Genomic DNA, 15,166 nt, shown 5'->3' with positions numbered 1-15,166 from the left:
TGGGGAAGAGGGAGGGGCAGGGGTTCATCGGCTGGTGTGGCCATATAACCTACTTGTAAGTCAAGTTCTTGTCTGTGGGCCTCTGCCTGGGCCTAAATATGTGTGTTCTCGAACCTTAGTGACCAAGCTTTTTCCAGGGCCGCATCAGACAAGGGTTGGGGGGGGGGGGGTGGTGTCTTTGTCTACAATGGAAGATGGCGACGGGCAGAGTGTGAGAAAATGGCTGCCAGGGTCACATGTTTTGCAGCGTATACCCACCTGAAATGACTAACTACTCCCAGCAACCATCCCGGCGTGCAGGGTCCCAGACAAACCCTGAGGGACCCACTCGGAGCTCTTTCTGCATTAGCAAAGATCCATGGCCAGGCCCAGGAACCCGGACAACTGGAAGTCTCTCCCACCCATTTGCTTTCTTCTCCTCCTCCCTCCTTCCCTCAGGTTCCGGAGCGGCATCTGCTGGAGGGAATGGATTCATCTTTGGAGTAGGGGCAAGTGAGGGTTTCTTAAGAAACCATCTCAGGGAACTCCTGACCTGGCTGGAGAATCAAGTCTCCCCATAAAAAAAAATAATTATGTCTGAAAATGTCTTCTTCCTGATAATTTAGTTACAGTGACGGCTCTTCCTCTAGCCTAAACTTTGGGGTGAGGCCAAGCTTCTCTATCCCAAGGATATGTTCCTGGACACCCTCTGCCTATTCCTACCCCTTACATACACAGGACTCACTGCCACTACATCCATGTGTTTTTCCCCAGAGAAACACAACTCTGGACCCCAAACCAGCCCTGGCCACCTTCACTTTCCCCTTTTCATTAGCAAATTCTTTAAGACTTAACTCTTGTCGCTTCTTTGAACTTTCCCAGCTTGGTTAAAAACTCAGAGCACCTTGTTGGATTTATCTCAGTACGGTAATCATTGATGTTGCTGTATCTCCACAGGAGAGCAAATTCCCTGAGACTAGCGGCCTGTGTCTTTGAGCCCTCTGCAAGACCCAGCACAAGACAAGGCAGTCTAAAGCAAATATTTGTTAAATGGGTAAGTTTACAGGCCTACACCACAGATCAATGGGAAATGGACATTTTAGTAGATAGTACTGGAAAATTTGGCTTACCATAACAAGAAAAAGTTAACTGGATCCCTATTTATTTCCACATGAGATGGTAAAGAATATCTTTGTGACCTAGGATGGTGGAAGGACTTTTAAAACTAAGTCCTAAATGCACAAACCAGGGGGAAAAACTGTATGAAGTCTTTGATAGGAATGAAAATTGGTACTACTACTTTAGAAAATAAGTAATCAGAAAAAAATAAAAGAATTAATCCAAATAGTTGAAGATGGCCCTGGAACCCAGCAATTCTGTTAGAGATGTGCACATATATACATTAAGTCCTAGAGAAATTCTTACACATATACACAAGGAGGCATGTGCAAGAATATTCATTGCAAAATAAAAATTTTTAAAGCAGTAAAAAAAAGAGTATTCATTGCAGAACTGTTAGTAATAGGGAAAATAACTGAACAATCTAAAAGTTCACCAAGAGGAGAATAAGTAAGTAGTTGTACAGCCGTACAACAGAGTACTATATACAGCAGTGAAAAAAATCGGAGCAGAATTGGGTATATCAATCCACATAAATCTCAAAAACATAATGCTGTGATAAAATGCAAGTTGTGAAAGGATACATGAAGTGTGAGACCATTTATATGGATTTTTTAAGCTAGAAAACCCAGGAGGCAGCATCTCAGTAGCCCTGAGATTACCTCTGGGGAAGAAAACGAGGGAACAACATGAGAGAGAAATTGACAGGGACTTAGCAACTGTTTCTCTAATATTTTATCTGAGTACTAGGTACGTGGGTATGTGTTGTGTTATTCTTCATACTTATTTGTATGCCTGAAGTAGTTCATATTTTTTTAAGAAAGACTGTATCTGTAACAAAATTAATGATGTCTAAATGGTTCTCAAATTTGACCAGCAGCAGAATCACTTGGGAAAGCTTATTAAAATACCAACTGGTGGGCCCCACACCCAGAATTGTGTTTTAGTTAAGTCTGTAGTAGAGCCCAGGAATTTACATTTCTAACAAGTTCTCAATGATGATGATGATGATGAAGCTGCTACTGCAAACCCAGGTACCACATTTTGAGAACTGACAGGGAAAATGAAGTTATCAATGAATTCAGTTTTCTTCATTGTACTTTTCTGTGTTTTCCATGTATTCAATGAGTATATGTTACTTTAGGGAGAGGTTTTGTTGTTTTTTTACATTCTTTTTCATCTCTACTTCCCACTCTTATTTCCCTCATGTAGACAACCATTTTAAAGTCTTTTATGCCTATATTTTTCTTTATATGTGTTCTTGCAAAATGCATATTGTTTTACATGCATATATTTCCCCCTAATTTTCATTTTTTCATTTTTCAAAATTCAGAACTGTTGAAAAAGTAGTACAATGAAAGAGTATACTCTTAATATTTTGCCAGATTTGCTCTACTTTTCTTTATATGTGTATGTGTACATTTTCCTGCAGGCAGTATAACACCTCCTCACCCCTAAAAACTTCAGCACATATCTTATAGAATAAGGACATTTTCCTACATAATTGCAGTACCATTATCACACCTAAGAAAACTTACTAATTCCATAATATCATAAATGATACCCTATATTCAGATTTTCCAGTTAAGCCCAAAATGTTCTTCAGTTCAGTTCAGTCACTCAGTCGTGTCCAACTCTTTGTGACCCCATGGACTGCAGCACACCAGGCCTCGCTGTCCATCACCAACTCCTGGAGCCTACTCAAACTCATGTCCATCACATCAGTGATGCCATCCAACCATCTCATCCTCTGTCGTACCCTTCTCCTCCCACCTTCAATTTTTCCCAGCATCAGGGTCTTTTCAAATAAGTCGGTTCTTCACATCACGTGGCCAAAATATTGGAGTTTCAGCTTCAGCATCAGTCCTTCCAATGAACACCAAGGACTGATCTCCCCCAGGATGGACTGGTTGGATCTCCTTGCAGTTCAAGGGACTCTCAAGAATCTTCTCCAACACCACAGTTCAAAAGCATCAATTCTTCTACGCTCAGCATTCATAGTCCAACTCTCACATCCATACATGAGTAAACAGACCTTTGTTGGTAAAGTAATGTCTTTGCTTTTTCATATGCTGTCTAGGATCGTCATAGCTTTTCTTCCAAGGAGCAAGCATCTTTTAATTTTATGGCTGCAGTCACCATCTGCAGTGATTTTGAAACCCCAAAAAATAAAGTCTCTCACTGTTTCCATTGTTTCCCCATCTATTTGCCATAAAGTGATGGGACCAGATGCCATGATCTTAGTTTTCTGAATGTTGAGCTTTAAGCCAACTTTTCACTCTCCTCTTTCTCTTTCATCAAGAGGCTCTTTAGTTCTTTGCTTTCTGCCATAAGGGTGGTGTCATTTGCGTATCTGAGGTTATTGATATTTTTCCTGGCAATCTTGATCCCAGCTTGTGCTTCATCCAGCCCAGCATTTCCCATGATGAACTCTGCATATAAGTTAAATAAGCAAGGTGACGATATACAGCCTTGATGTACTCCTTTCCAGGTTTGGAACTAGTCTGTTTTTCCATGTCCAGTTCTAACTGTTGCTTCCTCATCTGCATACAGATTTCTCAGGAGGCAAGTCAAGTGGTCTGGAATTCCCATCTCTTTAAGAATTCTCCAGAGTTTGTTGTGGTCCACACAGTCAAAGGCTTTGGCATAGTCAATAAAGCAGAGGTAGTTGTTTTTCTGGAACTCTCTTGCTTCTTTGATCATCCAGTGGATGTTGGCAATTTGATCTCTGGTTCCTCTGCCTTTTCTACATCCAGCTTGAACATCTGAAAGTTCTTGGTTCACATACTGTTGAAGTCTGGCTTGGAGAATTTTGAGCATTACTTTGCTAGTGTGTGAGATGAATGCAATTGTGCAGTAGTTTGAACATTCTTTGGCATTGCCTTTCTTTGAGATTGGAATGAAAACTGACCTTTTTCAGTCCTATGGCCACTGCTGAGTTTTCCAGATTCATGGCATATTGAGTGCAGCACTTCCACAGCGTCATCTTTTAGGATTTGAAATAGCTTATCTGGAATTTTATCACCTCCACTATCTTTGTTCGTAGTGATGCTTCCTAAGGCCCACTTGACTTTGCATTCCAGTATGTCTGGCTCTAGGTGAGTGATCACACCATCATGGTTATCTGGGACATGAAGATCTTTTTTGTATAGTTCTTCTGTGTATTCTTGCCACCTCTTCTTTTTTTTAAATTAATTTATTTTAATTGGAGGTTAATTACTTTACATTATTGTAGTGGTTTTTGCCATACATTGACATGAATCAGCCATGAGTGTACATGTGTTCCCCATTCTGCACCCCTCTCCCACTTCCCTCCCCATCTGATCCCTCAGGGTCATCCCAGTGCACCAGCCCTGAACATTCTGTCTCATGCATCGAACCTGGATTGGTGATCTATTTCACATATGATAATAATATACATGTTTCAATGCTGTTCTCTCAAATCATCCCACCCTCGCCTTCTCCCATAGAGTCCAGAAGTCTGTTCTTTACATCTGTGTCTCTTTTGCTGTCTTGCATATAGGGTCATCGTTACCATCTTTCTAAATTCCATATATATGCATTAATATACTGTATTGTTGTTTTTCTGTCTGACTTACTTCACCCTGTATAATAGGCTCCAGTTTCATCCACCTCATTAGAACTGATTCAAATGCATTCTTTTTAATAGCTGAGTAATATTCCATTGTGTATATGTACCACAGCTTTCTTATCCATTCATCTGCCAATGGACATCTCTCCTTGCTATTCTTTGGAACTCTGCATTCAAATGGTATATCTTTCCTTTTGTCCTTTGCCTTTCGCTTCTCTTCTTTTCTCAGCTATTTGTAAGGCCTCATCAAACAACCATTTTGCCTTTTTGCATTTGTTTTTCTTGGGAATGGTCTTGATTGCTGCCTCCTGTACAGTGTCCCAAACCTCTGTCCATAGTTCTTCAGGCACTCCATCTGTTAGATCTAATCCCTTGATTAGATCTATTTGTCCCTTCCACTGTATAATCATAAGGGATTTGATTTAGGTCATACATGAATGGTTTAGTGGTTTTCCCTACTTTATTCAATTTAAGTCTGAATTTGGCAATAAGGAGTTCTTTTTTTTTTTTTTTTACAAAGTATACAAGAATATAATTTTATAATAAATCTTTCCAGTGTTCGCTATAACTACATTACATGAAATGTTTCCCTTCAAAGAAACTCAGAAGGATAGCGCTTACAAAATGAAACAAAACTTTCTCTGTTCATCTCTGGCAAGCAATGAACAAATACAATTTGCTTAGGAAGGATCCAGAAGTGCTGCCTCTGGAGCAGAAACTACCACTAACATGCTGCTGTGTAAGTCTTGGTGAGTGGCTACTATCTGGAAGTTCTTCCTCTCTTCTCATACCAGTGAATCCATTTCATATAAAGCGTAAGAGAAAACTAAAGCTTTGCATAAGTGAAACTCAGCATGCTCCACTCAAATACTTCTAAGGTAACCACTCTACAGCAAAAACGGCAGAAGTCATCTCTTTTATCCCTGTCCCCCAAAAAACAAACCCCAGAAAGAACAAAACAACCCAAAACCCAAAGGCAAATGCTGTTGCTCAATTAATCATCAGATGGATTTAGAGGCAAAAAACATGACAACAGCAATAATTCAAGTAAAGTATACGAGAAAATTTAAACACACCGCTTTTAAGTTAAGACAGAAGTGAAGGGGAGCTATGATCTTTATATCAGAGTCAAAAAGCTTAGGCATTATCACCAAATGTTAATTCACTTTACAGTCATCAATGAGACTATTGTATGTATTTTTGCACCTTGCACTTGTAAAAGCAGATAAAATATTTAATATGTAATTTACATTGTATTTTACCACCTCAGCATACAGGATGTATATAAATTATATCAAAGTGTAGTAGACAGTTAGGGGCCTGTGCAAACCCTGCAAAAATAGTACTTCAGGTATCTGCTAATTAAAAAAAAAAAAAGAAAACAAAAGACATTTTGCTGTTTAGAAGGGATACAATTCAACTACCACAAAATACAAAGGACTGCAAAAATGTATACCATTCCAACAACATATATGTTATTAAATAAAGATTTGATTTAAAAGAATATAAATGAAGCCTTTAAGTAGGTCTTTTCTACATGCATATTATTTCTTATTAAAGAAAAAAATATGTAAAAAGGCCATTGGTAATTGCTTTGTTAACATTTGTAGAAAATGCCAATTCTCTGGTCACAAACTCCACTAAGTTTAGCACTTAAGGTCTCTGCAGTTATAAACGTAATTTAAAATACTGTTAATTCCGTAACTCCATCGGTAAAATAATGTGACTTGGAATATGGCAGTCTTCATGTTGAGGGCAATGATCCACAGTTTGTTTTTTTTACTTTCTTAGGGGTGAACAGTTATCCAGAAGAACAGCACCCTCCGCCAACGCTCTGGGCTTGAGGTTCATCATCAATAATCTGTACACCTCGCCTTGCAGCTCCTGGCTGACTGGAGCCATTGCCTTTTGCCCTCTCATCCACTTGTGCAGTTTCTATCATTCTTTTACAAAGGTCAAGAAAGAGTTCCTCAATTCCTTTGTTCTGTTTGGCTGAAGTGTGATAATGTTTTGCTCCCACAGATTCTGCATACGATTCTGCTTCTTGAATGGAAACATGTCTCTCCTTCTCCAAGTCTACTTTATTACCTACTATACATAAACAGATTTCGTTTCCCAACATTTTCCGTAATTCTTTCACCCAGTTTTTAACCTTCTGAAAAGAATCTTCATCTGTTATATCATAAACTAAAATAGCTCCATTTGAATCTCTGTAGTAAATGGGACCCAATGCGTGGAATCTCTCTTGACCTGCTGTATCCCATATAGCAAGATTTACTCTCTTCCCACCAATATTTAACTTCTTTGTTAAGAATGATGCCTGCAGGGTGGTGATGTGCTTGTCGTTGAACTTGTTCTCGCAGTAGCACAGCACCAGCGATGTCTTCCCCACGCAGCCTTCCCCCAGCAACACCACCTTGAACGAGTAGGTTCGGCCCGCCGCCGCCGGCCGCAGCCATCCCGTCGCGTCCCCGCCGCGCCAAGCTCCCCACAGCCACCGCGGCACCTTCACAGCCGCGGCCCGCGCAGCCCCCACGCACCGGCGCCCCCCCGCCCCGGACGCCGACCCCACTGCGCCTCCGGGAGAGGCCTGGAAGCGCCGAGGGGAAAGTCTGAGAGTGCAGGGCCCCGGGCACCACGTCAGGAACCTGGGGAGAGGCGAGCAGCGCCCGCTCCGCCTCCCTCTAATGGCCTCTCCTTCCTCCTACCAATAAGGAGTTCTTGATCTCAGCCACAGTCAGCTCCTGGTCTTGTTTTTGCTGACTGTATAGAGCTTCTCCATCTCTGATTTTTTTGATCCCAGTATCTAATCAAGGTTTGTGCATTACATTTCGTTATTGTAACACTTTAGCCTCTTTTAATCTGGAATAGTACCCCTATATTTTGTGTGCATGTGATATTACACTGATAACTTTTCAAAAGTTCAGGCCAGTTTCTTATAGTGTCCCACAGAATATCTGGAGTCACCTCTTTCCACATGATTAGATTCAGGTTAAATAATTTCAGCAATAACAGTACATGCTGCTGCTGCTGCTAAGTCACTTCAGTCGTGTCCGACTCTCTGCGACCCCATAGACAGCAGCCCACCGGGCTCCCCCATCCCTGGGATTCTCAAGGCAAGAACACTGGAGTGGGTTGCCATTTCCTTCTCCAATGCATGAAAGTGAAAGTGAAGTCGCTTGGTCGTGTCCGACCCTCAGCGACCCCATGGACTGCAGCCTTCCAGGCTTCTCCTTCCATGGGATTTTCCAGGCAAGAGTACTAGAGTGGGGTGCCATTGCCTTCTCCAACAACAGTACATAAAGGGTGTCATTTACTTTATATTGTATCTTCTCAGGAGCACATAACATCAGGTTGTCCCACTGTGGAGAATGGTTTCTGTCTGTGTATTTTTGTTTTATATAAATGGCATTTCATTCTGTTTCTTACTTTTTTCCATTCATCCTTTTGTTTTGAAAGTATCCATATTGCTGTATGTACATTAAGGCAATTAGAAACTGTTCATGCTAACCACTGCTCATGCTAATACAATTAGAAACTGAAACTGCTCATGCTTCCCTCCGGAGAAGGCAATGGCACCCCACTCCAGTACCCTTGCCTGGAAAATCCCATGGATGGAGGAGCCTGGTGGACTGCAATCCATGGGGTCACAAAGAGTTGGACACGACTGGGCGACTTCACTTTCACTTTTCACTTTCATGCATTGGAGAAGGAAATGGCAACCCACTCCAGTGTTCTTGCCTGGAGAATCCCAGGGATGGGGGAGCCCGGTGGGCTGCCGTCTGTGGGATCACACAGAGTCCGACACGACTGAAGCGACTTAGCAGCAGCAGCAGCATGCTTCCCTCATAGCTCAGTTGGTAAAGAATCTGCCTGTAATTCAGGAGACTCCGGTTCAATCCCTGGATCGAGAAGATCCCCTGGAGAAGGAAATGGCAACCCACTCCAGTATACTTTCTTGGAGAATCTCATGAACAGAGGAGCCTGGCAGACTACAGTCCATGGGGTTGAAAGAGTTGGACTTGACTTTGAAACTAAACCACTGCTGGTAAGTCACTTCAGTCGTGTCCGACTCTTTGCAACCCCACAGACGCAGCCCAACAGGCTCCCCCGTCCCTGGGATTCTCCAGGCAAGAACACTGGAGTGGGTTGCCATTTCCTTCTCCAGTGCATAAAAGTGAAAAGTGAAAGTGAAGTGGCTCAGTCGTGTCCGACTCTTCTCGACCCCATGGACTGCAGCCTACCAGGCCGCTCCATCCATGGGATTTTCCAGGCAAGAGTACTGGAGTGGGGTGCCACTGCCTTCTCCACACCACCATGCTAACCACAGTGTGCCTTCACCACATTTTTCTTGAATATTACCCCAGTGATGGACAGCAAGATTGCTTCCAGCTCCATGACACCACAAATAATACTGTGATGCACATCCTTGTACATGTCTCCTTATTGGCCTGTATAAGAATTTCTTTTGAAATATATACTCAGGCACAGAATGATGGCATCATAGTGTGCATATACTTAGTTTAACTAAGAATACCAATACTACTAAATGGTTCTCTGGGATGGCTGCACCAGTCCAGTTTTACCCTCAGTGTACAGATTCCTGGACCCCTCCATCCTCGCTGACACTTGACATTTTCCAGCTTTCTAGTTTTTGCTGGTCTAATAGGTGTAAAGTAATATCTTACCTTGTTTTAGTTTACATTTCTCTGATTAATAATTAATTTGGGGGTGGCTACTGTTGAGCACCTTGTGGGATCTTAGTTTCTGGCCAGGGATTGAACCTGCACCCTCAGCAGTGAAAGTAGAGAATCCTCACCACTATACCACTGGGGAATTCCCACTAATTAGTTTTTGAGCATTTCTTTAGATGTATGTTAAATACCTCTTCTGTAAATTGCCTGCTTGTATTGTTGGCCCATTTTTCTATTAGGGTTCCTTTCTTTCCTATTGATCTGCTAGAGTTCCATATATAGTCTAGCTATTAGTCCCCTTTCAGTTCAGGGGACTAATATTCTTTCCTTGTTTTAACTTTGCCCATAATAGCCATCTTTGAACAGAAACTGTTAATTTTACTGTAATCAAATTCATCACACTTTTGCTTTATGGTTTTGGGTTTGGAGGGGTACTTAAAAAGTAGTTCCCTCCTCCTAAGTTACAAAGATATTCTGCTGTTTTTTTTCTATTAACTTTATAGTTTTATCTTTCATGGTTTTAATCCATTTAGAATCCATCTCATATGTGGTGATAGGTAGGTATGCAATTTTAATTTTTCCACATAGCAACATTTCCCACCACCAAATACTAAGCAGTCCTTCCTTTTTCACTGATTTGCCATACCACCTTTTTCATATATTATGAAACGTACACAAATAGATGGTTTCTGTTTTTGTACTAATGCCACCTTGTTTTTAATATTTTATAATGTATCTGAAATCTGATAGGGCAAGTCCCTCCTCTTTAGTCTTCTTTTGGGTTGTCTTAACTATCCACATAAATTTTAAAAAGAGTTTATTGAGCTCTTCAAAAAATCAACTGTAATTTTTATTAGGATTGCACTAAATTTATAGATTAATTTAGGGGAGTTGACACCATCAAAATATTTACTCATCCCATCCAAGAGTATGGAATGTTCTCATTTGTTCAGTTCACCTTTTAGCTGGGCTGTTTATTAAGAGTTTAAAGTTTTTTCTTTAGAATTGTTATGTATTTTACTAATTTAATTTCTAGTAGCTTTATCGCTATTTGTTACTATTGTGAATATTTTAATTTCTTTTTGAATAGATAATGCACATGCATTTTGAAAGCAAACTTATATAAAAATTATAATTTAAGGATTGTCACTTAACCTTTCTCCATTCTTCCCAGTTGCTACCATACACATTGCCCATAGTTACCAGTGTTTTAAAATTCTTCCGGTGTTTCTTTATGCACTTACAAACAAGTATAAATGTATATCCTGTTCCATCTCCCTCTTTCTTACACAAAAGTTAACATACTGTATATATATATATATATATATATATATATATATATATATATAGTTATATATATTGCTTTTTTCACTTGATACATCCTGCAGGTCCTTACATATCAGAGCATTAGAAAGTTTCCAGTACATAGACATTATATGGAAATGCAAAGATAGAGTACTTCCTCAAACTGTTACATTATGTGGATGTATAATAGACTGGTTCCAAATAGGAAAAGGAGTACATCAAGACTGTATATTGTCACCCTGCTTATTTAACTTCTATGCAGAGTACATCATGAGAAACGCTGGGCTAGATGAAGCACAAGCTGGAATCAAGATTGCCGGGAGAAATATCAATAACCTCAGATATGCAGATGACACCACCCTTATGGCAGAAAGTGAAGAGGAACTAAAAAGCCTCTTGATGAGAGTGAAAGAGAAGAGTGAAAAAGTTGGATTAAAGCTCAACAGAGCTGAAGTACTGAAGTACTCCAGTACTTCAGAAAACGAAGTGATGGGACCAGAAAACATTCATGGCATCTGGTCCCATCACTTCATGGGAAATAGATGGGGAAACAGTGGAAACAGTGGCTGACTTTATTTTTGGGAGCTCCAAAATCACTGCAGATGGTGACTGCAGCCATGAAATTAAAAGACACTTACTCCTTGGAAGGAAAGTTATGACCAACCTAGATAGCATATTCAAAAGCAGAGACATTACTTTGCCAACAAAGGTCTGTCTAGTCAAGGCTATGGTTTTTCCTGTGGTCATGTATGGATGCGAGATTTAGACTGTGAAGAAAGCTGAGCACCGAAGAATTGATGCTTTTGAACTGTGGTGTTGGAGAAGACTCTTGAGAGTCCCTTGGACTGCAAGGAGATCCAACCAGTCCATTCTAAAGGAGATCAGCCCTGGGTGTTCTTTGGAAGGAATGATGCTGAAGTTGAAACTCCAGTACTTTGGCCACCTCATGCGAAGAGTTGACTCATTGGAAAAGACTGATGCTGGGAGGGATTGGGGGCAGGAGGAGAAGGGGACGACAGAGGATGAGATGGCTGGATGGCATCACCGACTCGATGGACGTGAGTTTGGGTGAACTCCGGGAGATGGTGATGGACAGGGAGGCCTGGCGTGCTGCGATTCATGGGGTCACAAAGAGTCGGACACGACTGAACTGAACTGAATTGATAATAGTTAATTTAATGACTGCAGTACCCTACTTATAGATGTTCAGGGTATTTTCAGTCCTTTGGTATTACAAATGGTGCCATGATGAATAGACATTTTATATGTATACAGATATACATCTATAGAATTAGCTGTAAGAATCCCATTTGTAACTTTGCCAAAATTTCCCTCCATAGGTGTACCATTTTGCACTTACCATTCATATATGAGTTTATGTTTCACCACAACCTCACGCAGAAGTGTATATTATTAAAAATTTTCAAGTTTTTGAAAATGTGATAGGTTAGAAATGTTATCTCACTGTAGTTTTAATTTATATTTCTCTTATAATGAGTGACATTGAGCATCTTTTCATATAAACATGGGTCATTTTTGTCTTTTTCTGTGAGTTGTCTGTTTATATGCTCGGTTTTTTTCTGTTGAGTTATTTACCTTTCCTCAATTTCTACAAGCTTATTAAATTAAAGAGCTTAGACTTTCGTGAATGATATCAGTTGTCAATATTATTTTCCCTGTTTGTTGTTCTTTTGATTTTTCCATTGTATTTTTTCCAAGCAAATTTTACTTTATTTTTATGTAAACAAATTCATCCACGTTTTATTTTATGGATTCTAGATTTTGATTTGTACTTCTGAGATAGATTGGATTAATGACCCAATTTTTCATGTGTCTCCATACCCTTTGGTAGTACCCTCCCATACTGACTGAGTTTGGCTACAGTTTACTTCAACCAACAGAATAGTAGTAAACTTGATATAAGCAGAGATTTGAGAAAGCTCTTGCATATGCTGCTTCCTCTCTTGGACCCCCGACCACTGCTACGAGAACATACCCAGGCTAGCCTACTACAGCGAGGGACATTTAGAAATGAGCCTAGGCCTCTGAGCCAAGGCATCCTATAACAACCAACCTCTAGCCAAGCCACCAACTTAGTGCAAACCCATGAACTAGCAGTGACATCAACAGAGCCTGATTCAGAGCACAGAATCTCTCAGCTTGACCATAAACTATGTCTAAGTTTGGGTATCTAAATATTCATTTTGGTTTTTTACAGAGAATTATTGTGGCAATAGTCCCCCATCATTATTCTTCCTTTTCAGAGATATCCTGGTTGTGCTTGTTTGTTATTTTTCCATTTGAACTCTAAATCAGCTTGTCTAGTTTCAGAGAAAGAAAAAATGGTATTTTTAGTTAGCTTATACTAAATTTAGAAATTAACTCTATATCTTTATAATTTTTAGTCTACTTAAGAAAATGGGGGCCTTTCTATTTGTCCCTGCCTGTTCTGTTTGTTCAGAGTGTTATAAATGTTTTCTCTTGAAGCTTTTAAACATTTCTTGATAAGTTTGTTTCTAGGTAGACTGAATGTTTGTGTTTGCCCCCATCCTCCGAATTTATATGTTGAAACCTAAGGTGATACTGTTTGGAGGTAGGACCTTTAGCAGGTGATTAGATCATGAGATTGGAGCTCTCGTGAATGAGATTAGTGCCCTTATAAAAGAGACCCAAGAGAACTCCCTTGCCACTCTTGCCATGTGAGGACACAGTGAGAAGATGGCTGTCTATGTACCAGGAAGCAGGCCCTCACCAGACATAAAAATCTATGAGGGCCTTCATCTTGGACTTCCCAGCCTCCAGAACTGTGAATAATAAGTTTTGGTTGGCTTATAGTCTGAGTCTATGGTGTTTTGTTATAGCAACCCCAACAGACCAAGACAATATTTTGTCTTTTTGCTGTTATGATAAATGGACTTCTCTTCTGTACATCGTCTAAACTGAATGATTTCTATAATTAATTTTATATCCTGCTACCTTGCTGAGTTCTCTGTTTGTAATTGTTTTCTATTGATTTACTTGGGTTTTCTGACTATACAGTCTTATCTATAAGTAATGACAGCTTTACTTCCTCCATTCCAATTGTAATTTCTTTCTCTTTTCTACTCACAATGCTTCTGCTACCTTAACTATAATGTTAATTTGTAGTGGAGAGAGTAGATACCCTTGTGATTTTAGCATATAAACACTGCTAGTGTTTCCCCAGTTAAGTGCTGGATTTGGGGAGATGTATATAAATACATATATAAATACATATACATACATATACAAATATAAATACATACACATACACATAATTATGTTAAGGGAGAAACCATATATTTCTCTTCTGCTGAATTCCTTTAATAAAGAATGGGTATTGAATTGTGTCACATGGTTCTCTGGGATCTCTGAAAATGATGATATAATTTTTCTCCTTAGATTCACAATGTTAGATTATATTAATGATTTGAATGATATTGAATTAACTCTACATATGATTGGAATAAACTCTACATAATCATGGATTCTGTTTGCTAATATTTTATTTAGGATTTTGTATTAATATACATAAGTAAAAATTGCTCTTTATCATTTTCTTTTTCTTGTGGAGTCTTTGTTAGATCTTGGTATCAATATTATACTCACTTCATAAAAGGAATTTGAAAGTGTTCCACTTTTGTCTAGGCTCAGAAAAATAAGAACAGCATCAAATCATCTGCTTTTCAGTGTTAGTAGACTTCCCCTGTGAAATCATAATGGCCCAGTGCTTTTGGAGCAAAGTAGCTTTTCATAACTTTTTCTGTTTCTTCAATGGAAATTGGTCTATATGAACTTTGCTTTTTTAGAGTTTTGGTAAATTATGTTTTCCTAGGATGTTTTCCATTCCTTCAAAGTCTTTAAAATGATTTGAATAGAGTTGTATGAGTAATCCTTTAAAAAATGTGTAAAATGTCTTTGTACTGTGGTTATGTCCAACTTTTCATTTCCTGGTTTGTATTTGTGCTTTCTTCTTTTCTTGATTATTATTTATGGCTTATATATTTCTTTTTCACAGAATTAGTTCATCTGTTTATGTATTACTTCTACTGTTGTTGTTCAGTTGCTAAGTCATGTTCAGCTCTTTGCAACCCCATAGACTGCAGCACACCAGGCTTCCCTGTCTTTCATTACGTCCCGGAGTTTGCTCAAATTCATGTCTATTGAGTCAGTAATGCTATCTAATCATCTCATCCTGTGCTGCCCTCTTCTCCTTTTGCCTTCATTCTTTCCCAGCATCAGGGTCTTTTCCAGTGAGTCAGTTCTTTGCATCAGGTGGCCAAAGTATTGGAGTTTCAGCTTCAGCATCAGTCCTTCCAATGAATATTCAGGATTGATTTCCTTTAGGATTGACTGGTTTGTTCTCCTTGCAGTCCACAGAACTCTCAAGAGTCTTCTCCAGCACCAAAATTCAAAAGCATCAATTCTTCAGCATTCAGTGGTCAAACTCCCACATCCA

The 15,166-nt window shown here is 39.5% G+C and overlaps 1 protein-coding gene and 1 long non-coding RNA gene across 2 annotated transcripts; one reads left to right on the top strand and one right to left on the bottom strand.

Moving 5' to 3' along the window:
- The first annotated feature begins 65 nt into the window (after nucleotides 1-65).
- Nucleotides 66-12,341, top strand: LOC139180875 (uncharacterized). The gene is made up of 2 exons (XR_011565087.1): nucleotides 66-1,033; nucleotides 10,952-12,341. It is a non-coding gene; the product is annotated as an uncharacterized lncRNA (long non-coding RNA).
- On the bottom strand, nucleotides 5,094-9,088 carry LOC109554896 (ras-related protein Rab-21). Its single transcript, XM_070784093.1, has 2 exons — nucleotides 9,053-9,088; nucleotides 5,094-7,394 (listed from the first exon to the last, which is right to left on the bottom strand). The coding sequence occupies exons 1-2, from the start codon at nucleotides 9,086-9,088 to the stop codon at nucleotides 6,492-6,494; spliced, it is 939 nt and encodes a 312-aa protein (XP_070640194.1). The 3' UTR covers nucleotides 5,094-6,491.
- Nucleotides 12,342-15,166: the final 2,825 nt, after the last annotated feature.

The sequence above is a fragment of the Bos indicus genome, chromosome X, assembly GCF_029378745.1.
Source record: "Bos indicus isolate NIAB-ARS_2022 breed Sahiwal x Tharparkar chromosome X, NIAB-ARS_B.indTharparkar_mat_pri_1.0, whole genome shotgun sequence".
Lineage (NCBI taxonomy): Eukaryota > Metazoa > Chordata > Mammalia > Artiodactyla > Bovidae > Bos > Bos indicus.
Note: the sequence above shows the minus strand (reverse complement) of the source record. Positions and strands in the feature narration are given on the sequence as shown.

Excerpts from the sequence above, each read along its gene's own strand:
- LOC109554896 (XM_070784093.1), bottom strand. The coding sequence starts at position 9,088 with ATGGAGCTGGAAGCAATCTTGCTGTCCATCACTGGG. Across the intron at positions 7,395-9,052 it reads TCTTGCTGTCCATCACTGGG|GAGGAAGGAGAGGCCATTAG; the intron begins GTAATATTCAAG and ends CCTTATTGGTAG.